At 37.5% G+C, this 27,641-nt stretch overlaps 1 protein-coding gene across 1 annotated transcript in view; it reads left to right on the top strand.

Moving 5' to 3' along the window:
- LOC122794924 (probable ATP-dependent RNA helicase DDX60) overlaps positions 1-27,641 on the top strand; it is a 3,096,781-nt gene that overhangs the window by 47,516 nt on the left and 3,021,624 nt on the right. The window contains exon 2 of the mRNA XM_044063517.1: positions 10,818-10,860. Within this exon, the coding sequence (XP_043919452.1) occupies positions 10,818-10,860 (43 nt within the window). The remainder of the gene's footprint in view (positions 1-10,817; positions 10,861-27,641) is intronic.

Genomic DNA, 27,641 nt, shown 5'->3' on the forward strand with positions numbered 1-27,641 from the left:
CCTGCCTCTTAAACCTGGTCGATTTCTTTGAAACAGTCACCAAGGCCATTGGCGAGGGGAAGGTGGTCCACACAGCCTACCTGGACCTCGCAAAAGCCTTCGATACAATACCCACTCTGGCATTATAGATAAGCTCACCAGCTTAAATATAAACCCCTGTGTCACTAGATGGGTTGCAAACTGGCTCAAGGACAGAACCCACATGGTTAGAATTGCTGGAGCCATGTCAGACTCCAAACCAGTTACAAGTGGCATCCCACAAGGCTCAGTCCTGGGACCTCTCCTGTTCGGTATATATTTCTCGGAGGTACAGGCCAACATGGAAGGACTGTGGCTGACCAAGTTCGCAGATGACTGCAAACTGGGCGCTATAATCGACTCTCCAGCCGACACAAGCATCCTCCAAAAGGGCCTCATAGAAACAGACAACTGGTGCCAGAGCCATGGCCTCAAGCTAAATGCCAAAAAGTGTATAGTCATCCCCTCTGGCAAAAACAAAGTGCCCACAAATTACCACATAGGTGGTAATCCATTAAATACAGAAGAAGTAATTAGGGACCTAGGGACCCAAGTTGATAGCAATCTCTCATTTGACAACTACGTGGCCAAAGTGGTTAGAAAAACATTTTATATAGCCCACTTAATCATGAAGGGATTCACATCTAGATCAGGGGAGGTCATCGTGCCTCTCTACTCATCCCTCATCAGGCCCATAATTGAGTACAATGCCCCTTTTGGGATGTACCTTACCAGACACGTGCAGCAACTGGAAAGACCCCAAAAGTACCTCACCAAGAGGATCAAAGGGCTCAAACAGATGCCATATGCTTCCTGGTTAAAGAAACTCCAGCTCTACTCAGTGGCATACCGCCTGCTCAGAGGCGATCTGTGCCTGATGTATAAAGCCATGTCCAACCCAGAATTAATGGACATGCTGCACCTCAGAAAATCCAAATCCCATCGAGCTACGCGCTCGAGAGACTTGAACCTCAGCACTGAAATAAATAGGACATGCTGGAAGGACAGATTCATAACCCAGAGGCTCCCTTCACTCTGGAATAAAATCCCAGTCCAGGTTAGGCAGAGTCCCTCATTGACTCTCTTCAAGAGGAATCTTGATGAGTGGATGGGGGATCATAGGTTTACACCGGGTATCACTTCTGTGTCACTGTTAGAGAGAGGCACAGTATACTAACCTCGAAAAATAGTATAGCAAAATTAATTTAAAATGGGTGGCGAAAGCCCAGCACACTCTGGCTAGGATTATAAATGCCCTAGGACCGATAGCTTAGTATGAACCTATGAACCTATCAAATTCACACGCTCATTTCTTTCCTAATGTACCTCCTGCAGAATTGCTATTTGCAGTTAGCTGTTAGGCCATTTATGTTCCAAGATAATATGTAAAGAGTAGCCATTATGATAAAAAGTTATTGTTCACATCAACTATAACTGGCAGCTTTTTCTGAAAATATATTTCCAGCATTTGTGTTATATGCACACACCTGTTCTTTTATACAGTTGTTTGCTCTCATTTCCATTTGAACCTATGTCTCATTTTTCCGAGACTTTTTGTTTTAATGAAAACTCCCAAACAAAAAACTGAATACATTTTCAGAATACTCCATCCCCCATTAGTTTATAACAAACTCACATTACTATGTACATCTTTAAAATATTAAGGTTAACTCTCCAGTCAGGAATAATTACTCCAAATCAACCTCTGTTCTCATAGGTATTACCTGACTTAAAATTAAGGGTATCCAAGAAAAGCACATGCTATAGCCTATGTTCCCACTTAACGCTGATTGCCTCTGTTCTTGTATTGCCTCTGTTCCACTGCCAGATGTGAAAAACAGTGTATATGCTTTCAGAAAACATTACCTTTTAGCCCTAAGCAAATGTAAACTGGCATCTTTAAATAAAACTAAATTGTACACTGTTATCTTTAGTGCATTAAAGTATTAAGGCTGCTGTCACTTATTCGCTTCCCATAATTTCAAACTTTATTTTTAATTAACTGCTTGCGATTGTACCTTTAAAGTGTGCATTTCCCTCAGCAAAGAATGCTGAGAACTCTCAGCATTGATTGGTTGCACCTACAGGCAGCTTGTCTTCATGTAAAATTAATTAGCAATGAATCTTTGCAAATTTCACTCACAACAGACTCTACAACTGCCTTTAGCTGTAGAGATCTTGACTCTCACCAAACATTTTCTTATGGGAAAAAAAACACGCTAATGTCTTTGCAGATGTAAGAACCTTGTCATTTTTCATGGCTTTCATCATTTGGTCATATTTTTCAAGCCTATTTGCTTTCAAAAACATTTGTTTATAGCTCAAGCCGAGGACATCAATATTAGATATTCACCCTTGTAAAAATGAGAGAAAATATCTTAATTCTACAGGTAATATAATCATTGCATTTTTACACCACACCCCCATTCTAGAATCCCAAGAGCACAGCAAATTAGCATTATACTTGCTTTTGTCCAGCCTTTCTTCTCTTATAATACTGTATATCTATTTCTTACAACTAAGCAAATAGTTGTTTACTTGAACATGTTTAATACATGCAATAGTCACTGAAAATACTCACCCCCACATTTAAAATACCCCTGACTACACATTGTACAAAACTGCTTTACTATATGTTACATGCTATTATATCATGAAATGCTTTATACAGATAGTAATAAGAACAAAAAATTGTTTTACTTACAGTTACTTTTTCCCTTCCAAACATTAATTACATAAAGAAGGGCATATACTTTAAAAGTATTTAAGGCACAATATTATAGTCGTCACTTGTTTCTACATTAAATTCAACATTTTGTTTGTACGTGCCATCATTCCTTGTCAGCTCTCTGACCTGCAGTCTTATCTTAATGTTTCTGATTCATTTTCAGACTTTGGTTTATTAACAACTTTTTTCACTTCAGAAGCATCATTAAACTTTTTTCACGATTCTATTCAACAACATGCACATCCTTTTGACCACACTTTTTCATTTTACACACCGTAGAAAATGTAATTTTGACACAGATTCTACATGCTTTAAAAGCAGGACAAGGCTTCCGCTAATGCTTACAGCCACACTTCTATATGGCTTGAATTTCAAATCGATTATCTTTTTTCTTGCTTGCATATTGTCACATAGTTCTCTTTTTTCACAGCCATTACTGTTACAACATATCTCTATTTTATTTCTCATGTTTGGATTTTATTTGGCTGACATTTATCTTTTACACTTAATCTACCTCAGGTTAGTTCTTTCAACTGTGTAGTTTTATTTTCACTTGCTCTATGCACATCCAAAGCTTTTGGTAATACAAGTCTGCTTTTAATAGTCGATTGTTCCATAATTGTGCATACTGTAAACTTTTTTGTTTCATATTTATGAATCATGCAACTCATCAAATTCATAGTCTTTGACTTCATGTTTTAGCGTGATAAAATATCTGTACCCATTCTAGGAGCTTTTAAATAGCAAGATTTTTCTAGCTATACAGTAGTTCTTGAACTTCTGTTTCATGGCTACTTTTGTCCTTCTCCTTTTCAAACATGTGTAAGACATCTTCTGTGACATGTTAGAGGAACATAACACACCAGACTTTTCAGGTTTCTCAGATAATTCACTGCCGGTGAGGAATGAATTGAATTTTTGGGTCTAAAGCTTCCAGTTTTGTGTTAAATTTCATTGATGTAAGGGAATTTCTAGTTGATGGACTGGACTGTTTTTCACAGTAATTCCAAATACATAAGCTCATATGAATTTCTTCATGTCTGTAAATATAATTTTCCACTGTGATACCTGTTGATTTGTTAAAATTATGAATCAACAATACAGACACATTGTAGATGTCAGTTAATGTCCTGGAGGTCTTTGATCAGATTAAACTCTCTAGAAGAAAGTGCACCACATGGTATGCATCTTCCTATAGCTAGCTCATTAGTTTCTAAAGCTATATACCTCACTTATGGATGGTTTTGTGATGAATCCTGTAGGCTTGCTGTGTTTCTTGTCAAAGTTATGAAATGAGCTGGCTTTGCTCATGAGGTTTCCTCTACTGTTCTTATGCAAGGGCATGTCTCAAACTTGGCCTTTTCATTTCATGTGGCCATATTTGGCCTGGTGGTAGAATCAGTACCATGGTCAGAGTACAGACTGGTTTGAGAATTACTGGTGCTTCCTTGAGTTAAGTCACTCAATAGAGAGCATGTTCAATACATGGGTTTAAGAAATATCACAAGAAATGACCTCATCCCTATCCTGTACCAGCTTCAGTTGGCTAACCTAAAGGTCTGATAGCTATTTATAATACTCCAATCTCTACTTCAGTGCAGCTGATTGTTACCTGTATGCCCAACTGTTCCTTAATATGACTCGCAAACAGAGGGTAGTTCTCACATTTGAGCACATCCTTTTGAGCATATCTTGGGAAGATTAGGTTTACTTAGGGGGAATATTAGCCTGGATGCACATTGTGCGGCACTTCATTTAAGAGTCTCAATATTCTTGCCAAATGGCATTTCTAGTGCAGCTAAACATCTAGCCGTATTTTCTTCAGGTGATCAGCGGACTGTACACTCCAGTGTGTATGAGCTATCACAGTTTTTTCCCCCTCCTACCTGTAGAAGGTTTTTGCATGATTCTTCACACAAAAGGTGTCCAAAATTCAGTTTCCTCTTCCTTTGCCTGCCTCAAATGATTGTAGTAGAATGAAGCATATGTACCCCTTGTTCTGCATTGCTCTGTTTTCTGCTATACTGCCTATGAGGATAACTTGAATGTAATTTCACCTTTCTATGCCTTATGACTTTTTACATTGCACTTGGAGGCAATTGGGACAGATATTAATAAAACAAACTGTCATGAGAAGAACCTACTAAAACCTGGATTCAAGCAATAAACTTCTTGGTCACCAGGAGTAGCAACAAATGAAGCCAGAAGTTGAATGCTTTCATTCTCAATTTATTAAATGAACTGCATCAGAAACAGATAAGACAATAAAAGACAATAATATTTATGAAAAGGCAACCAATGAATTCAAACTTCAGCTCTGACGTCACTTCCTACCCGAACTATTTAAGAACAGTTAATATTTAAATTATCATTTAGTCCTGGAAATACATCACAATTAAGCATCAGCTGCCATCTTAGTTCTTTTACATCCAAAAAGGAGTTAACGGCCCCTATAAAAATAGGTATTTTTTCCATTACCAAAAAATTTAACCCAGTGAATTTGGGACAAGTGTAAGTGCATTTCACTAAAGCATTTTACTATCTTTGTTCTTAATAGCTAAAATATATTCTTTAATTCTGTTCACTAAACACTGGGTAGTTTTTCCGACATAATAACTGGAACAAGAGATACACTCCCCTAAATACACAACATTACGAGAAGAACAGTCATAATACCTAATCATTTTAACTAAAAATCCATAGCTTTCAATGAAATGTTGATTACAAATATAAATATGACTGCATGCTTTACATTTTCCATATTTCAACATCTCCATTCTACACTTTAGTTGTAGGCACTCCTTTTGGATTCCCTTTTTCAAAAAAAGACAAGCATCTTTGTCTTTTTAAAACAAAAATGTAGACTATTCCATAAAATGTTATATAATTATTGATTTCCTTGTATAATACACCAATTCTTCTTTATAATATTTTTAATAGCAAACATATCATGACTAATTGGCAATGGGAAACTGTGTATAAAGTCAACTTCCTGTTTAGGACTTTTAAATACAAAACCATATTTTAGTATAGGAAAATATTTTGTATACCTAAAATTAATTATTGCATTCATGAACTTACATACTAAGCTTTCAGGAGAATGTCATTCTAAAACAAATGTTTTAAATTAATACATTCTTCAAAGAATATTTTTCAACACTAATAATTCTTGAAAGCCTAATATATTGCCCCTTAGTAATATTTGATTTCATAAAATTGGGGTGCTGGCATTTGAAATCTAAATAATTGTTCATAAATGTATTTTTCCTATGTCTGTTAGAATGAAATATTAAACTGTTTTTATCTAAAATCAATTCTGTGTCTTAGAATGGCAATTTAGTTCCCTTACTGGATATGGTAAAATTTAAAAATCCAATACTTTGTCTAATATCATAAAGAAATTGATCTAATTTGTTTTCGGTCCCTTGCCAAATGAAAAATATATAATCAATATAACATCTGTATAATTTTTTGTCAAACATTTATTTTAGTTAGATAATCAATTTCCCAAGCACTGAGAACCAAATTGGTGTGTGCAGGAGCCATTTTGGTACACATTGCAATGCCCAGTTGTTGTTGATAGTGTGATGATAGGAAGTACTGCTAGCCATGCCAAGAGAAACAGGGCAGTGGATTTGTAACATATGCAAGCACAGCTAGCTGGAATTTTGTAAATAATTATGTCATTTGTATATGAAACTGATTTGTGCAGATGCTTGTGCTGCAAATGTATTTGTAAGGTTTGCTTGTGTTAAAATGTATCAGTTGTGTGCCCTGCTGGAAGGAAAAGAAATGTACATGCAGTATTGTTACTGTTCAATGTATACATTGTAACAGCATATACTGGAAGTGAAGAGATTAATCTTAATCCACCTGACTTTGCAAAATGTTATTGAAATTAAATTACTTTATGGGTTAAGCCATAAAGATATTATCCCACAATTTTGAATGGAGCCAGAGATGGAATGTTTGTGGTGGAGAATATTTGGTAGCTCCTGTAGGAAGATTGAAATGGTTTTATGACTTCCAGCAGCTGCACCACATCCTAGCATAGCTGTATCTGTGTGTATTGTAGCACATAGGTGCTAAACCATGGTAGCTTCTAGTGATGGGGGATAGTGAGGGAAACAGAGTCAGATGACCACATGTATGTGATGTCATTCTGTACAGAAATAATGTTTTAATAATGGAGGAGACTGAAGTCTTGGCAGAATTCTGTATTCTGTCTTGGATCTAACAGCAAGGACCACTCACCCATCTTGTCTTGCTCTATTCTGTAAGTAGGAACAGTAATTCTTTTAGTCAATTAGGAATAGATAGTAAGACTAGCTGAATACTGTTTTTCTATAACTGTGTGAAACTTTCCATCGGTGTTATTTTTAATATTCCCTCTGATTGAAACTCTGGTGTTTACTGTAAATCAATGTTTAGTATTTTCTTGTTCTTTTATTATTTATTATTAACTATATTTCAAATTTTCATTGTGGCTGGTCATTTCTTAGAAAATATATACGTTTTGAGAGTATTTGCACATATTTATTTGGTGATCACTCTGGCCACATTTCACTCAGCATAACTGGATTCCCTTTTAAGAGCCTTATAATAAATGAGTGTTGGCAGTGAATCAACCTTATAGTCTAGGCAAAGTTGGTAGAGCAGGTAGTGTCAGCCTTTCCCAGGTGTGTGTGTGTGTGTGTGTGTGTGTGTGTGTGTGTGTGTGTGTGTGTGTGTGTGTGTGTGTGTGTGTGTGTGTGTGCATGTCAGCTATTTGTGGTAGGGACACAAAGCACTGGTTTCACAGAGCGGGTGCTGGAGGACCTGACTTGAACACTCGGCTGAGGACCTAACCCTACAGTTATACCAGTCGGGAGTTTTACTGGAGACCTGGAGGGAGACAGATGGAGAAATCCATACCCCGGACTGAGTGCGTTTCCTGTGTGCTGTTAAGGGAAATTGTGCTTGATGCAGAGAGGTCTTCATCTGGAAATACTGAGTGTATCCATTTGTCTTCCAAGTGAATGTCCCTTTCCAGTGTCAGTGGTAAGGACTGAGGCTCCTTAATTTATGGCCCAGCATGGGGAAGTCACAGATAGTATCATTAAACATAAAAAAAATTATTATTCATAACCAATTCAAGTAGGCCACAAATAGTATTAATTTGTGTGTTACCCACATATGTATATCTACTGAGATACCATTTCACTAATTCCAATCCTTTTGTATAACTGATATTCAAATACAAAGATTCAGTATCAAGTGTTACTAAAAATTATCTTGTTTACTAATTTTATATGAAAATAGATTGTTAAGAAATAACCAAGAGTCTTTTAAACAGAATTTAGTGCTTTGAACTATGGGATTCAAAAAGTGATAAATATATTGAGAAATATGTTCAGTTTTGGTGCATTTCAGAGAAACAACATGTCTAAATGGGGGATTTAGTTCATCTTTATGAATTTTGGGAATGACGAATAATTTGCCAAAATAGGGATGTTTAACTTTTCTATTCGTGTAAATTGATAAAACCTTTCTCTAATAAATCCAACAAATAAAGATCGATGTTTTTAAATTTAATATAAAAGTCTTTTTCAGAGATAATTTTATAACACTTTTCATTTTCTAAAGACTCTTCCATTTTTTGTATATATACTGTTTGTTCCATCACAACCAAGCCTGTCCCTTTATCAGCTTTCATTACTCTGATATTATGATTATTATTGATTTCTTTTAATGCTTGGTATTCATCTTTAGATATATTGAACCATTTTTGTTTGTTGTTGTGTTGGAACAAATTCCTGACATCTCTTTCACAAACTTTAACAAATACATCAAGGGTATTACGTAAAACAGTGTTATAAATGCTCTTTTTAAAGACCATTGATATCAAAGATATCATTTTTGGAAACATTGTGCAAAATGTATTTAAGATTAAACTTCCTTGAAAATAAATGGATATCCAAAAGTACATTAGTCATATAGACTGTTTGCACCAGAATAAAGTAGAACCCTTTATTCAAAACTTTTAAATGAAAATCTAAAAATATTGTATGCTAAAATTGAAAATAGGACTCAAAGTAGAACCATTGTCCACTGTGGATTTCTTTAACATCGATTTCTCCCCTGATTTCATCCTCTTCTTCTTCCTCTGCGTGTCAACACCCTCTTGGTCTCTTATGTTTCCTCTTCCTGGGGCTAAAAAATCACTGATGGAAGTCTGACAAGTAGCAACATGGTTAGGGACTGCCACATCATCTACCGAAATCACATCCAAAGTGTCCCCTATATTTGATGCTGTTTTGTCAGTGTTAACTTCTTGCCTAACATTTAATGGAGGGAAGTTTTCCAAAGTGAATGGAAGGTTGTTAGTTACCACTTGTTGGTTGGTGACATTACTATGAATATTTGCGACACAAGCCATTTTATTTTTGTACTAATGGAGATCTCTCATTAATTTTTTCTTCTTCTTGACTATTAGTGTGGAAACATGCTATGATAATTTAGTGCTTATTCCTTCCCATAACTACCATTTGGTGTGAAATAAGAATGTTGCTGAATAGCAGCATTTAAAGACCCAATTTCCTTTCTTAGATTGTCAAGTTTAGAACAATAGTGTTCTTTAAGTAATTTAAGGACTTTAATCTCAGCTTCATTGTAAATCCATAAACTTATTTTACAGTTGTACATGCAAATTTGTTTTAGCTTTTGAGTATGTTTGGGGTAATTTTCATCAATTTGTTGTTATGTTAGTGCGCCTTAACAGTTAAAATTGATGATTACTTATGTAACGTACTCGAATCAGCCCACCTCTATTTTGATTCCCCAACTGTCATAAAACCAATGTGAGTCCTTACAATCCTTAATGAAAGTAAAGCTTCTTTGGAGTCCTAAAAATAAATACTCATTTTTAATTAATTTGATCTGACCAACAGTAATAATGCTGTAAGACAGTCTTTTTTAAAGTATTGCCTTATTATTAGGGTTGACAGTATGATCACAGTGCTTCAAGACTAAAGTCAAAGTAAACTTTATTGTAATTTAGAACTACACACATGTAGCTTAAATGAAATTTTGTGTATCAGCTCAGTTCTTCAGATTACAAAGGAAAGTGAAACAACACATGCAAGTAGAGAAATAAACAGAACTAACAAATACAATACTACTCCCAATACACACAAGAAAGAGCAGAGACATTTACCAACACTCATATACAAAAACAAAACCCTCCCCTGAGTTAAATTAACTACCCTATTTAAAGTAATACAAAACACACTACAGATTGAACAATGCCTAAGTAAGTTGTCTAATGTTGCACTTGAGTGGGTTAAATAGTACTGACTATGGATATAATAAATAAATGCTGCATTTACTTGGAATATATGTAAGTATATATTGCACAAATAAATAAAAATGTACTTATTATGTGTCCAGACCCCTGGGACTAGTGCTCGAGTTCAGACGTATAATCACTGTAGGGTAAAAACTGTTAATGAATCTTGTAGTCCTCCAGCAGATGCTACAATATCTCCTGCCCGATGCCAGATATTTAAAAAGTCTATGCTCAGTATGTGTAGAGTCCTTTATTATTTTGGTGGTATTTCTTGCAGAATAAAATTGTTGTAGTGATGGAAGACTGGAACCTGTTACCTTCTCTACAACCCTCACCAGTCTTTGTAGCACCTTCCTTTCTGTTACTGTGCTGCTTCTAAACCACACTGTGAAGTTGCAGGTGAAGATGCTCTCTTCTGCACCTCTATAGAAGTTGGAGAGAATATGAGGAGAAAGTTTGGCTTTTTTCAGCCTTTTTAAAAAGTGGAGGCATTGGTGCGCTTTTCTGACCAATTGGGTGGTCATAAGCATACAGTCCCATTTTCTTAATGTGTCTAGTGAGTTGAAAGTATAAAGCTTTTTTCAGGAAATCTTTCAAAACCTATTCTGCAATTTCTGATGATACTGTGTATGTCCCAAAGTAGTGCAGTATTACTATCAGACACAGTGATAAGTAATTAATTGAAATGTGTCATGTGAGGTAACACAACACATGTGTTTTCATTTTATCCTTTCTTTTTTCTAGGAATAAGAAGCATTTACTTACTCCAACATATATCACGTGCAGAGTAAGTAAAATATATGCTGCTACTAACTGTATGTTTTCAAATTCATGTTTTGCTGTTGTCTTTTGTATATTTTAAATTAGTTTGGTATAAATTTGCAGTTGATTGCAATACCTACACTGACATTTATTTTTATAAAGATGTTGTTTTAATATAAAAGTTAGATATTTTAGTGCGTAACTGTTTGCCTCTGTTTGATTCCCCACTAAGCTGACCTCTGTAGCCATGGCCTCTTTGTGATGACAAAGTAGAAAAATAAATCATCGCACATATTCCAGAGGCATGCAATTTATGCAGCTACAGAGAAGAGTTTTGATGGTCTTAACTACATTGTGTAGCACCTGACAATGCTTTACTCATTTCTTCCATTGGCGACAGTCATTGACATACATGCATGTGATTAAGTGTTTGTCACCTTTATTTATTTGGTTGTAGATGTTTTATTTATTTATTTGCATATTAGTTTATTTATTTTTGTTATTTAATTATTTTTTTCTGAAGTATTTATTCTCTGTAGCCCTACTAAATTGCCTTTTATTTTCTGCCATATCATGTAATGATTGGTATAGGAAAGGTAAACAAGGTGTCTGCACAATGCAATACTGGAGGAGCTGACAAATGAAAACAGTTTTGACAGTTTAGAAAATTGGCATTACAGTCATTTGCAAACAGCTTGTAAACTGCAGATGTTTTAACAAAAATTGGACTGTTTGGAAGACTGTTTACAAGTTGTTTGTAAGCCATTACAGATAGTTGCTTAATGCCAGCTTGTAAACTGTCAAACTTCTTTTTTTTTTAAATGTATTTGTGAGCCATTAGATTGCATTTCAACCTTAAGAACATTTTTTGACACAAGCTGTCATTAAGTGAAGGGAACTGTGATCATTTATAGACGGGGGTCAAATACATATTGCCCAGAATGTAAGATTCCTTTGTTATACCTCAGCTTTTTAACAAACTTAATAACATTAAACTGATTTGTTGCCTGTGGATTTAGCAGAGTGAGCAAATTTTAGTAATGAGATGATTCATAGAAACTGCAGTACAAATTTTCCCATGTCATCTTATGTGCAAAAAATGGATTTGCCTCCCACGTTATGGCTGTTTCAGTGCTTGTATGATATCTATGTTCCATGTGCAGTGTTTCATTTTTTAATTGCCTCAATAAAAGCAATGGGCAGGTAAGACAATACAGAGTATGGTCTAGTTGGTTTCAGGTTACAGTCAGTAAATGAAATTTGCTATCTGTCTAGGTGACAAATAAGAGTAGTGTGCAGTGTAACACACAGCATACAGCTTATTCCTTCAGCAAAGTGTAAACTGTAGTATTTTTTCCTGAACCATTCTTCTTACACCTTGGTGTACAGTCCTTGAAATCCCCCTGTCATCCATACCACCATTCAAGCTATTTCTGCAGGGAGTCCTGCATTTTAGGCATCCCAGGCAGACATTGGTGTCAGCATGGGATCTTAACGTTATGTTGGAAAAACTGACCCCACTACATTTTGAGCAGCTGTTACCCTAAAATCATTATCCTGAAAATAGTGTTTCTAATAGCCATCAGTTCGGTCATAAGGGTGTCTGAATTTGAAGTCTTGATATGCAAACAACCATTCCTTACCTTTTAGAAGAAGAGAGTCGTTCAGTGCCCTAATTCCTCCTTTAGTCCCAAAGTCATAACAGAAGTGGCCCTACAACAGCCTATCTGTCTACCAGTCTTTTTTTCAAACCCGAAGTGTAAAGTAAAAAAAAATGTGCATTCCCCTAGATGTACACAGACAATTTAGATATTACTTGGACAGAATTAACTTTAGGAATTAAGATCAATGGTTTGTTGCTTTCGATGAACATAAGAAAATGTGGCCTTTCACCAAACAAACTATTTCCACTGGATAGCCCATTGTGTTATTTTCTGCCACAAAATTATAGTGAACCGCTGCAAGAAAGAATTAGATCACACTCTACCAGGGCCCACAGCGTCTGCCATCATTTATTTAAAAAGGGTTTATACTTAGGTAATAGTGGAGGTAGCCACTTGGTTTTTGGTTGATACATTTTCCAAGCATTGCAGGTTAGACTTAATTTCCTGATAACAATAGGGTTTCCTCAGCCACTCTGAAAGGCATACTGTTCTTCTGTACAGTTCTGAAGCCACATCTGGGTTGCTTTGTAGTATGCTTTGGGAATATTCTGTAATATGATGATTGCAACAGTGACCCAAATGAAAAGTATTATGGCATTGTTTTACAAGCCTACCTCAGCTGTAGATGTTCAGGTGTGGTCATTGCTGCAGTACTGAGCCCCTCCTTCCCTCCATCTCCTCTACGTTCTGGACCGAAGGAGGTATGGGTGGATACACATTCCCCTTCTCCCTCCTTACTGTGTCCAAATCACAACTTTGTCTCCCCTGTTATTTTGTTTTGCTAGGTTCCTCAGGAAGGAGAGGAGTCTCTGGACTTAGCCCGGCTCTTTTGTTTTGATAGCATGTGACCTTGTCAAATTGTGAAGCTCTTCATTCTCTACTCTGAGGGTAGGCAAGCATGAACAGAAGATGGAGCTGGACATATATACCAGGTGTATGAGAACTTACAAGGTGAAGGTGACATTAGTTCATCTGAGGCAGAAGGGTACTCAGCTCTAAAAGTCTGACCCGACATCTGATTTCAGCCTGTCGCCGAGTTCCCTATAATGACTGCAGTAGTAACCACACTTGAACATATACAGTTATGGTAAGTGCAGGTGTATCTTAAATGAACCAGTAAAAACAATATTATAATGTTTTTTGAAACTTAATATTTTAACTGTAGTAGGATACATTGTTTCCAAAACACTGTCTTTTATAACTCACTGTAGTTCCACAGTGATTGTTAATTATGTGTTTCCTTGAAAATGACCTGTAATCATGTAGAAAATCTCTGTCTCATTAACAAACACTCTTTTAGTTGCTGTTACTTTGACCATATACCATGTCATCTTATTGAAGTCTTTACCTCCTACTCACTTCACATTATTGCATTAGAAAAATTTGAAAATGGAAATTGTGAATGCTTTACTATAGTTGTTATTGAGTAAAATGAGGATTTTTTTATTATTGCCAAGTAAAATCCAGGTTAAATTCTGAGTGCATACTAGATCTAAAGTATAACTTTTCAGACCTTAAAATATATGATATCGTCAGTGCTTTCAAAGGACTGCATTTAACTTATCCCAAAGTATAGTTCCTCACAGGAGAAATTGGATGCACCTTCAGTCGTATCACAACATATGCACAGAGGACAACTGTCTTTATATCTCTTCTTCCATAACATGACAATTTACATGCAACAGAAAGTAACATGCAACAGAAAATAACTTCAGTACCAAAGGATTAAGGTTGCCACAAAGTGGGACATGTCACTCTGAAATTTGAGATTTTAAAGGACAAACCATACCCACAGTTGAAAAAGATTCAGGTTTACTTTATTGTCATGTTAAGAATAGCATGCTGTGGAACTGTAGTTGAGTCTTTTTGTCTTATTTTGTACTAAGTTGTCAACTATATAGCAATGTAGTCTTCTGCAGTTTTAGCAGAAAAGCATAATATATTTTTTTCTTTTAAAATATCAAGACATTAGTCATTTTGTCTGTCACCCCTAGCCCTACACCATTTTTGCAGACAAACCTGCCCCAATTCAAGACAGTCTTGTAAAAATAAATTACAGTTGATAACACCTAGTAGTGACGACTCAAAAAGCTATTGAAACCCAAACACTTAAACTTGTTGTGAAGTTACATTTGTGGTTCAAGAAGCAAAAAAAAAAAAAAACTTTCTAAACTGGACAGCTTGACATATGCTAAGAAATCTAGCTGTTTACAACATATGAGTTTAAAATCAAAGAAGGAATAAGGGATGACATGTGACGTTATCCCTAACCACATAACTGGACAACATGATGAGGCTATATGTTCACTAATGTGTTTTAACTTTTGTGCCAATATTTCTGCAATTATCCCTCTCCTAAACTTCAAAGCATTGGGGGAATTACTGAAACTTTTATATTAAGATCAGTTATAAGAGATGTTAAGCTGGTCCCTTGTTACAGAGAAATAAATCCCTGACTGCACTCCTAGATGATCTGTGTTCAATACGTGGCATAGGTATTAGAGGAGTAGACAGGAAAGGAGAGGACAGGAATAAGGAGCTGACTCCAGCTTACCCATCCAGGTGGGTGGAGGAAGGCAGCAAAGGCTTGCTGCAGTAGCTGCATTAAGAGCCTGGCAAGCTACACAGTGCAAGAAGTATACCGCATAGTCAGGAGGTTGCATCCATAGTGGAGTTGTCAAGGCTACTCCAGGGTGATGGAATTAGGACACACATCCAGTCAAGTGTATGACTCTGCATCAGTATTCTCTATCTTCTTACCATCACTGGACATGGGTCGCTTTAGCCCTAGTAGGATAGGGTGGGCCCTATAGACCTGATGAACAAGGAGAGGAGCTGTTGGCAGCTAATGGTTAGCTGTGGAGAGCTAAACAAAATTACAAGAGATGTTGTATGGTCAAGGGAGGAAAGACTACAGATAAAGCTAAAAAGTCAAAGCTAAAAAGTCTGCCAGGAGAAAACTGAACTATGCGAATTATATTACCTATAGTTAAGTAACAAAGTTACATGAGCCAGTAGCTTTGATAGAAGAAAAATATATAATACAGCATTAAGTAATCCCTGCAAGTGCAGCTGTCAGTTTCAAGCATTTGCTCCTGTTTGAAGCAGTTGTGTTTCATCTTTGAAAATATGTATAGTGCTGTGCATTTTGTTTGTTATAAAGGGAGAAGGGGGATAATAGAATATTGTAATGTCAGGAAAAATATGATGTGAACTAAAAAAGATATGAGAACTTGCAATCATTCAGAAGACTTACCTGACAACCCTATCAGAGGCAAGAGTAAAGCTTAGAAGGACTCTTTCAGGGAGTAAAGGACCTAGGTAGAGATGCCATCTTCCCGTTTTACTGTCTGAATTATATCAGGAGTGTTTAACAAGGAAGATAAAGAGGTTCACAAATTCAAGTATATGATTTCAGGCACTGGATACACATCCTTTCAATGTAATTCATCCCCACTCTCTGAAGCAAGCAAAAAACTTTTTCCTCAGGTTCTTCAAAACTTGCTAATCCTAGGAGTCATAGGACCAGTGCCTTTAGATCAAAGGGGGAAATCTTCTAAAAGCACTATTGTTAGTTATCTAGATGCAGTGAAAGCATCAATCAGGGTGTTCTGGTACTTTGTGCACGGCATTAGCAGTATAAGTATTTCCTGTCAGAGGCAAGAGTAAAGAAGGGAGGGACTTTTTCAGGTAAGTTGAGTTTGAGTAAACGAGCTAGGCAGGGATGCTGTCTTCCACTTTTATTGTTGGAATTATATTTAGAGCATTTAGCAAGGAAAATAAGGAGGTTCACAAATTCAAGTATATAATTAGTATAGTGACCAAGAAAAGATGGATTATGTTCAAAGGATCATAGGAAATGCAAGGCACTTTGACCAAAGTCATATGTGCTTTGCCAATACCTACTCTCAGGCTGTACCCGTACGTCTAAGGAGAGCAAGACCTGTACGTCCTGGAGTAAATTTAAGAGTACCCTTCCAGAGAATCACATTACGTAGCCTGTAGAGAAGAGCCTATACTACAGCAGAAGGCACTGAGTGATGAACTAATCCCTTCAACTAATTTTATTTATTTCTTCATTTGTACTAAGATCTCAAGTTCTGCTGTTGGCTCCACTGTTTGACTTGGCTACAAATAACTAACCAAGTAAAAGGTCCATAACAACTCTGACTACTAATGAAGGTTAAAAGGTTGAATGTTTATTAGCCAAACACGTTCATAAGTGCTTTTGTCCCTTTGGAGAGATTTCATCAGATAAAAAACTTTTTATAATCACCTTCTTTTATACACACATTATTCCAGTTCAATAATTAAAATGTTGTTGTTGTGTCTTTCGACTTTTCCCAGTTAGGGGTCACTTTAGCAGAACTCCGGTCCGCTAATGCTTGGCAGTAGATTTATACGTGCCGAGTTGCCAGCCCTGATGCACAACCTTCAACGAAGGTACGCCCATTCACCCATGTCTCCACACAGAAGACACTCTAACTGAGAATCGAACTGAACAGCGTCATACTGTGAGGTGACAACGCTACTGCAGCACCACCACCGCAGTCCAATTCAATAATTAAAATAATTGAATTAATTGTTTTAATTAATTTTGAAAAAGTAAGGAATTTTTTTCCATTAGTGTATATATAGATTTAAAACGATTAGTTTGAGAATGTGTTTATAATAAAATGTATTTCTAATACTTCTAACATGCTTTGCATTTTCTATATATATATATATATATATATATATATATACTACCTCAAGTAAGGGCCCTTTAAGGATTTATTTTAATACTCAAATACTTATTTGATTTTAATTATTGAATTGGAATAACGTGTGTAAAAGAAGGTGATTGTAAAAAGTGTTTTTATTTGATGAAGTCTCTCCAAAGGGGTGAAAGTGCTAATGAATGTGTTTGGTTAATAAATATTCAGCCTTTTAACCTGCATTAGCAGTTAGAGTTGTTGTGGACTTTACACCGTTTGAATTAACAAAAAAATGGAGGTTAAGGATAGCAGGATCCTTGAGGGCACAGTAAGTGAGGCAAATATCCCTCTCAGAAGTCTATAGAACACTGAGTACAGAGACAAGGAATTTGTTTTTTTTTTCCATATAGCTAAGATTTTTGATGCCAAAGATTGTTTTCTAAGAACCTTTGCATTTTTCAAGATATTCATTATTCTCACTGTGGCAATAGCCTTTGGTTATATGGGTTGTATCATGACCAGGATATAACAGCTGTCCAGCTTCACAAAGTTCTGTCTCCCCTCTCAGACCTATGCTCTGACTGCTGATTGACCTACCCCTTGGAGGCAGACAGCAGTGTGAGTGTATATATTTCAGTATTTTTTGCCACCTTGAGAAGAAGCAGCTCTGAGGCTTCACAGGAGCAGCAATCAGCTTCAAGTTTAATTTCTAACAGATAATTAAACAAAGAAAGTGGAAAAAGTGCAAAAAGTAAACTGATAACCAAAAATAAGACACTGGAAGGTTCACCAGAATAAAATCCACTGTTTTATTGATCGCACACAATATTAAAAAATGTAAAGCACATCCAGAACGCATTAACTGTATCACCGCGTTTTCGTCACAAAAAACTTCTTCAGATGCGCATACCAACTTCTGAAACCCCTTTATATACAGAAACATCCCCAATTAATCAATTAACAAACTGTTATACTGCTAAAAACATAGTGCAAAAAAACTATATACACAAACAATGAAACACAATAGGTACAGAAGTGCATAGAAAATCATTTGTTGGTCAAGCAGGAATCCTGTAAAAAACATACATTGTTTACAATTTGTAAAACTTGTAAACAAAAAATAAATATTTAAAAATATAAACTCCCTGTAAAACCACATTTAAAACACTGTTGTGTAGGTCATACAAAATCAGAGTGAAATGGCAGAATTCAGTATGAGGCACAAACTGAGTTAAATGAGAATGCTGTAGAGGTTTCTGCAACAATTGAAAACAGAAACTGTAGTTTGGATGATTTCCCTAACATTTTTAAAACCCAACAATGTGTTCAAACCCAACAAATGGAAAGAAGAGGTAAAGAAACTACTGCCCAAGCTGGTGCAGCTGGTAGCAGCAACAGGCAAGTGACTGAAAACACTCATAGCAGTCAAAGTATCAAGAGACTTTTAATGACATTTTAGACTGCAAATTTGCTTTTGTAGGTGAAGTGCCCTGTTATGACAGCAATAATGATACTGTGCTTTACGTTTTTTAATATTGTGTGCGATCAATAAAACAGTGGATTTTATTCTGGTGAACCTTCCAGTCCCTTGTTCTAACAAATAATTCCCCATAAAGGACACTTTCCCACATTACTGGCCTTTTATGAAAATATTTATGTGTATTCGTTGCATAAAAGCAGTATTTCCCCTATAAGAAAAATTATATTTCTTACAATATTAGAGTTTTCTGTCAGGGACTGCTGTTTTTAGAACAAGGATTATTTTTATGTTTTGAGTGCTAATTCTATGTTAAAAGTGTACTGCTGTTAATAACTTTTTTGTGTGGTTAAGATTTAATGATTGGTAAGTGTTTTACAGGGTAGGAAACATATTATAAGTCAAATGCTTATATACACTGACAACTTACCTTACATTATTTCTGTCAGACCCCAACAGAAAAGGGGCTTTGAGTTCTAACAGAAATTTTTGTGCATTGTTTGTTCTTTATTTTTCAAAGGGACTGTGGAGAAGTGTAAATTTGAGTGTTGCTTAAGAACACTTGTCCGACAACTTACCTTTTAAAAGACACTTTCCAGAAGCAGCTAGCGATCAGGCTTCATCTTTAGCTACAGCATGGATACTTAACTCGGGTCCTTCTGGTTCTTCTCCTGTCATACCTATAAAACAAAAGTAAAACATTAATGAGCCCTTGCAACCACCATGGTCTCAGACCATGCCTCAGCCATTATTGAGTGATGGTTCTTCCTTTGACCACTCACTTATTACTCTGGGCTCATCTGGTCTATTCCCTTCAGCCACCATGGACCTGTGGGTGTTCCAGTGTCTGATCCAGGCATGGGAAAGCCATCTTCCTTGGTCTGGGGAAATACTACAGAAGGTTCTTCTCAAGGTTGCTAGGGAAAGAGACCTCTAACTAGAGGTGAAGTACCATTCCCTAGTGGATCTTCTTCCAGAAACTTCCCTGCAAACAAAAAAGCAAAGGGTTAGACATTGATTATCTAAGGACATGGAGTCTGTTTGTAAATATGATTTCCTTGCTTTAGCCAGGAAGTTACTATTGGTTGTTAATCTTGGAACTCAGAGGTCCTTACTAGAGTGCAATGTCAATAAAGAAATTTCTAAGGAAAGTTTGTGAAAGGATTCTGATATTGACAGACACAGCTTCTTCTCTTGGAGTTTTCTAACCCAAAAACTCAGATTCTGTGGAAAGCTGTACCTTTCCAGCTCCCTTGAAGGGGTTTTACTTTTACTTATAAATGATTTCCAGGATGAATGATATATTATCGTGGGAACAAGTGGATATTTCTCTGAAATGAAAATATATTATAGATTGCAAGTGGATGTTCCACATACTACACTCTTCCCTCCTATTTTGCCAGCCTTGGAGGATATGTTAAATGCTGCCTGTAATAACACTGACTCTCAAACTTCAGTCCCCAAAAAGGAAGGTAGATTTGATAAAGTACCTCAAGTTAAGACATAGGTTCATAGGTGTGCACTAGGTTAATGACCCTGGTGCCTTTACAAGCCTAGCCCATAGAATTACCCTGGCATTTTGCCACCCATCCTTAGTTCCCAGTAGCTCTGTCAAGTAGAGCCACTTGGACTGATCCCCAGGGTGAATTTTCTATTTCTCATCCACTCATCAAAATTTCTCTTGAAGAGGGTCAGTGAGACGCTCTGTTTGAGATGTATGGGAAGTCTATTCCATAGCATGGGCAGTCTCTGGGTTATAAACCTGTCCCTCCAGCATGTTCTGTTTAATGTGGTAATGAGGTTGAGGTCTCTGGAGTGTATAGTGTGGAGGGATTGGGATTTCTTTAGATGTAGCATTTCTAACAGGGCTGGGTCAGACATGGCTTTGTAAGTCAAGCAGAGATTGCCTCTAAGTAGGAGATATGAGACAGAGAATAGTTGAGTTTTTTGAGTCTATCCATATAGGACAAGTGTTTAAGGCATAGGATCCTCTTTGTGAGGTACTTTTGTGGCCTCTCCAGCTGTTGCAGGTGTCTAGTGAGGTACATCCTAAAAGGGGCATTGTACTCGATGATTTGCCTAATGAGGAAAGAGTAGAGGGAGACAATTACCTCTTTCTTCCTGGCAATTACCTCTTTCTTCCTAGATGCAAAGCCCTTAGTAATGAGATGTGCCACATAGAAGGACTTTCTGACCACAGTGGCAATGTGGTGGTCAAAAGAGAGGTTGCTGTCAACCTGTGTTCCCAGATCTCTTATAACACCTTCTGTGTTCAGTGGACTACTATTGATGTGGTAATTAATGGGAACTGGGTTTTTTCCAAAGGAGATGATGGCACATTTTTTTGGCATTGAGCTTAAGGCCATGGTTCTGACACCAGTCGTTGGTCTGTGAGGCCTTCTGTAGGATGTCAACATCATTTGTGGAGTTAATAATGGCTCCCAACTTGCAATTGTGTGTGAAGTTTGTCAGCCAGAGTCCCTTCCTGTTGGTCCGGACTTCTGAGAAGTAGATACCAAACAGGAGAGGACCCAGAATGCCAGGACTGATCCCTGTGGGACTCCTCTCGTGACTGGCCAGCAGTCTGACTTGGAGACAGCTACTTTCACACTGTGGGTTCTATCTGTGAGTCAGTTTGCAACCCACTTAGTGATATAGGGGTTGATGCCTAGCTTAGTGAGCTTTTCTATGATTCCTGGGTGGGGAATGGTATCAAAGGCCTTGGCCAGATCAAGGTAGGCTGTATGAACTACCTTGCCTTCTTCCACACCTCTGGTGACTGACTTAAAGAAGTTGACCAAGTTGAGCAGGCATGATCTACACTTCACAAAACCAAACTGTGTGGGATCCAGAGTTTGGAGATTCCCTATATTCTTGTTTATTAGGTCAATGATGATGCGTTCCATAGTTTGCATATCAGACTTGTCAGGCTAATGAGGCAATAGTTCCCAGGGTCTGTAGTCACTCCTCTTTTATGGAGAGGGATGACTATAGCAGTGTGCCATTCAATAGGGACAAAACCTGAGGTGAGGCTGTGATTGAACAGGGCACACAGGTGAGGTGCCAGTTCACTCTGTAGTTCATGTAGAACACAGCCAGGGATGTTGTCAGGTCCCATAGAAGCTGTATTCTTGGCCTTGGGCAGTGCTGTTTTAACCTGTGCAGCAGTAATACTGGGTGCCTGGCAATCTACTGGTATTGTGATTGGTCTTTTGGGGGGAGGGATAAATTTGTCAGCCAGTATATTGGCAATATCTGTTGGCTCAGTATATGAGGTACCATTGTGCAGTAGCTCAGAGCAAATCTGGGTGTTGCCATGGAGATTCTTTACATAACTATAGAAGGCCTTGTGGTTGTCTTTACTATCTGCTGCAATTCTGTTTTCATAGCTAGCTTTAGAGGATTTGATGAGGGATCTCAACTTTTTGATGAGGCTGATAAGGGAGTTTTCCCAGTCTTGAGACTTCACCTTATTCCCCATCAGTTTCCTCCTTCTTTTGCAGAGTTTGTTTATGGCAGGGGACCACCAGATTGGCTTCCTTTTTTTGGAGGAGAGCGTCTTGGTTCTATCGGGTATGGTGAGATCCATGCATTTGTGTACATGTTCATACACTGCATTAGTGTATGATTCAGTGGTCATGCAACTATTCTCCATTTGCATGCAAGCCGTGAAGTTATCCACCTCTGTTTTTAGGAGCCTAGAGTTAGCTTTGGAGAAGTTTTTCATTGTGGTTACCTTTGCAGGAAGGGGGGGGAGTGGGAGGGATGTGGATTTCCAAGGTGATTAGTTTGTGGTCGAGTCCAACCAGGGAGGAGTTGACTATTGGTGTAGAGTAATGGTCGCCCATGTTAGTAATGACCAGGTCAAGGATGTTGCTACCGCTAAAACCAAAAAAATCACTTGTAGAAACTCCAATAAGGGGCCAGCAATACTCGAAAATTTACAAATAAGAACACCCAGGTCCAAGAAGAACAGTTTAATAATGCAAACAAATCAATACGTTTTCGAACAACTTCTTCATCAGAATACCAAGTCCACAGTAAAAAACAATCAGTTATATAACATACTTAATTAAAACAATAATTGTCCCACCAATAGTATAAAGCCACATAATTACAAAATTAATGCACGTAAATTCACCATATTATAACAACATTTACGTTGTGGAATTCATCAACTTTATATTAAAACATTCACAATATAATACATATTTAATGTAAATTTAAAAAATCTTAATAAATATATTAATGCTTATAAAAACCATAAAATGATAAACTTTAACTAAAAACGGTGAACATGAGTACACATCCCATTCACATCCAATACACCTACTGCCATCTAGTGTCATTTCTTGAAAAATACATACAAATTTTCAACTCAGTTTGGCAGACCTCAACTTGAGAACTGGTTTAATAGATAGAAAATCGTTCAAACCTGGGGGCTTATTCGCATCCAAAATTAGCTGCCAATATAACTCTTTATATTCCAATTTGTCCTCCCACATGCCGCCCCTTAGATCCATAGGGACTGATTCCAAAACAAAGAAAGAAAATACTGCCTTGGAACAAATTTTTTGATGTCTAAATAGTGCATTATTACTATTCTGTTTTCTTATTTCATATAGATGTTCATAAATTCTGCACTTGAGTTTTCTTTCTGTCTTCCCTATGACAGTCTTGAGTCTGATGTCTTATGTTGGGCTACCAGTCTGGAGGTGTGCGCATCCTTTATGAATATGGAAACACCACCACCTTTGGAGCTTCAGTCCAAGTTATGGCACCAAAAAGTGCGGAATGAGTTATAGCCTGGTACTGCAGCTGTGCTTTCTGCTGCCTTGAACCAGGTCTCCGTTACAGCACAAATATTGATGTTCTCCATTTAAAGGACTGCTTCGAGTGAGTGCATTTTGAGATTTAGACTTCTAGCATTGAGCAGCATGACCCTCAGATTTCAGATTTCATTTGTTTGTAGCTGTTATGGTGGTAATTTGGTCTTTGGACAACCACCTGAGAAAAGCACTATCGGGATGGCAAGAGCCTTGGCCAGTATCTGGAAGCCCATGGATGACAGATGCAGGCCATCTCTGACAAAGCATCGAGGTCTGTCAATCATGTCATCCCAGGCAAACAGATACTGGATCCCTATTCTTGTTTTCTTTTCTTAGACCTGACCCAACTGCAATGTTGATCTCTTTCCTGGCTGGAAACAAACTAGTCATTACTAATCATTCTCCTGTGGACAAAGAAGGTAAGGTATTGGGCAGATTTGGTAAGAGAAATTTCTCTTTCACTTTAGCACACAGAATTCTTTACTACTAAGCATATATGTGGAAGTTTATTCTCAGTTATGTAGACAGATTGAGGGAATACTCTGCCACACTTCCGTCAGAAGGTAGTTCCTCTCTGAATCCTATTATTCGTAATCTGTCTCAGGTGCGTAAACATGTTTTAAAGAGTGTGTATGATTGTTCAAATACTGTGTCCAGGGCCACTGGTACTGCTACAGTTTTGAGGATATACACCTGGAATGTAACCAAATGTTTGGTGATGAAGTAAAATTTGAGATTTTAAACTCTGCCTTAGATAAGGAGGTTTTATTTGTCCCTTCGGCTCAGGTTTACAAAGAATTTGATGAAAGAATGACATTTAATTCCAGGAGTTTCTAAGATTTTAAGTTCCACATTACTTATAACAAACTCCTAAAGCTTAGAGTATCCTGTCACTATAACCTTATAACACATGGGGACATCCATCACAACCCTAGGCCCACCCACACCCAATAACTTTCACTCCCCTACCGCAACCCCCACAGTCAAGCTACCCCTTTCTACTCCCAGTAGTTCCCTCCTAGCATTTCACCTAAATATTAGAAGTATTAACAATAAGATTCCCAACCTACACGCTCTCCTAGCAAACCACTCCCCAGACATTATGTGTCTTACGAAAACCTGGCCAAAACCTAGTACTACTGATAATGAGATGCTACCTTCAGGGTATAATATTCACCAGTTAGACTGTACTACAAGGAAAGGAGGTGGGATAGCAGTCCTTTACAAAAATACTCTAACTGTTAATAGAGACACCATTCAACCACCCCAATTCAGTAATGCAGAACTCCTCATAACCAAGCTACAGATTAACCAGAACAAATGCTTGAACATCATCTGTGCTTACATTCCACCAGGCAACAACTTAAATACCCTAGAGGATATCCTTTACTGGTTATCCACTACCTATCCCCAAGAAACCATAGTTCTTGGTGACTTCAATACCAACTGGCACCACTGCTCCTCCGAGCCCCCACCCCTATAAACTTATCTGGGTTTAAACAGACCATAACCTCTCCCACTAGGATAAACAAGCCGACCAGCAGGGAAAGTATCCTAGACTGGAAACGAGTTAATAACCAACCCCAACTGTACACAGCTGGCTTTCTCCCTGATGACCTTAGCGACCATTTACTAACCTATATCATAAAACATAAGGCAGGAAACCCTCACCAGACTAAATATAAAACACTTAGAAACAGGAAACACTTTGACACTGCTATATTCCTAAATGAACTAATAGCAGTTGACTGGTCAAAACTAAAAAATCTACCATTAGAACAGGCTATAGCTCACGTTAACACTAAATTCCTAAGTATCCTTGATTCCCATGCTCCAGCACGTACAATAAAATCTAGATCAAACACAGCACCATGGCTCACAAAAGATACCAAATCTAAAATCAAAACTAGAAACAGAGCCTGGGGCAGCTGGAGAACAACTAAAGCCCCACTTGACCATCTAAAATATCGTCAACTCAGGAATGATACAAAAAACTATTTTACTAGATAAAAAAAGCTTCTACCAAAATCTCCTACAAAAACACCAAAACGACCCTCAGAAGTTCTGGGCAGGCCTAAATCAACTACTTCATCCAGGTCATTCTACCACCCCAACCCCAGCTAACTACACTCATTGTTCCCCAGACACCATAGCTGGCACTTAGAACTTTTTCACTGAAACAATCCAATCCGTAGCAAATCAACTAACCCCCACAAACTTAAACCACACCACTAATCACCCCCAATTTAGCTTCCAACTGATATCCAATAGTTTTATCAAAACACTTATAAAAAAACTAAAACCTACCACCTTCGCTGCAGACCTCCTCCCTGCAGAGTACCTAAAATTGCTGCAGATGCCATTGTATATCCCATATCTATCCTTATCAACAGAACCTTATCCGAAAATGCTATCCCCTCCCTCTGGAAAATATCCCATGTCATCCCACTCCATAAAGGTGGTAGTTATGCAGACATATCCAACTGTAGACCCATTGCCATTCTTTCCCCAGTAGCCAAAATAATGAAGAAATGTGTACACAAGCAACTAATGCAATATCTTACACAGAATAACTTACTATCTAACTCCCAGCATGGTTTCAGGTCCATACCACAGCACCATCTCAGCCCTCCTTTCCTTTACTAACACCATAAACCAAAACAGGAATGACAATAGGCTATCCTCCGCCCCCTTTCTTGACCTATCAAAAGCCTTTGACATGGTCAATCATGAACTTCTCATTCTTTCTCTAAAATCTATTTCCCTCAATAAGCACGCAGTCCAGTGATTCCAGTCCTACCTGACTGGTAGACAACAGGCAGTACTATGGCAGGGCAAACTCTCCAGACAGCTACCTCTCACACTTGGTGTCCCTCAAGGCTCCATACTAGGTCCACTACTCTTCTCTATTTTTATCAACAACCTTCACACTGCTATCCCTAAAACTAACTGTATTCGATATGCAGATGATTCCACTCTGATCTTCTCAGATACCTCCCCTTCCGAACTGCAGATCCTAACCCAAAATACATTTAACACTATTGAGAACTGGCTCACCAACTAAAGCCTACTGCTGAACCCCAATAAAACTAAACTTCTACTCTTCACCCCCATTAATAAATCTGCCACACTTTCATTCTCTGTCACGTCTAACAATGGTGCCACTATCTCCCCAGATCAACACACCAAACTTCTAGGGGTTATCATAGACAATCTCAAATTTGACCTACAGGTCAACAAAACCATACAGACCATCAATAAGAAGCTTGGATCACTGTATAGAAACAAGACATTTTTAACCCCACTGGCTAGGACTGCAATTGCCCGTTCACACCTACTCTCTACTCTTTTGTATGCCTTGCCTGTACTCTCAAACCTCAACAAATCCAAACTAGGTAAGCTGTCCCATAGCTACAACCATATTGCCAGATTTGCCACTGGCTGCACCTGTAGAACCTACCACTGCCAGAACCTGAAACAACTAGAGAGGCTAGAACTGCCCAGCTTAATTCAATTCAATCGGCTCTTAATAGCGCACAAAATTTCATACCATCCTGAGGATACGCCATCACTTATAAATATTATTAAGCCATGTAGCAATCTGAGATCCCTACGGTCAGCCAACAAACTACTGGTCCAAACCCACAAAGTTAATAACTCTGCTGGTGAATCCCTGTTTGCCAACTTTGTTGGCAAAACCTGGTATTCATTGCCAGACTATATAATCCTACAATCCTCCAAAACTCTCTTAAAAAAAACTCACAGTATCTCAGAGTGAACTGGCTTTGCCCATGTACCAACCCTGATTAAGTTATAAACTGAAAGCATAATCTGTAAATATCATAACATGCAACTACGTCACCAAGCTCTATATCCAGTCTGACGTCTCTTGCTTTTAATTATGTCTATCCATGAGAGTTGTGAGTCCCTACTAGGGAACACTACTAAGCCATTGTACATAATCACTTTGTTTTATATTTTATATTTTCTAATATTATCCAACTTCTTGTGTAATCTATGTAAGTTTGACTATTTGGAGCTTTTTTCCCCGGGCCTCCGCTGAAAATGGACATGTATCCAGTCGGACTATCCTGGTAAACAAATGTAAAATAAATAAAATAAATAAATCAATCTCTCAA

Source organism: Protopterus annectens, chromosome 2.part1 (genome assembly GCF_019279795.1).
Source record: "Protopterus annectens isolate FY-2018-M chromosome 2.part1, PAN1.0, whole genome shotgun sequence".
Taxonomy (NCBI): domain Eukaryota; kingdom Metazoa; phylum Chordata; order Ceratodontiformes; family Protopteridae; genus Protopterus; species Protopterus annectens.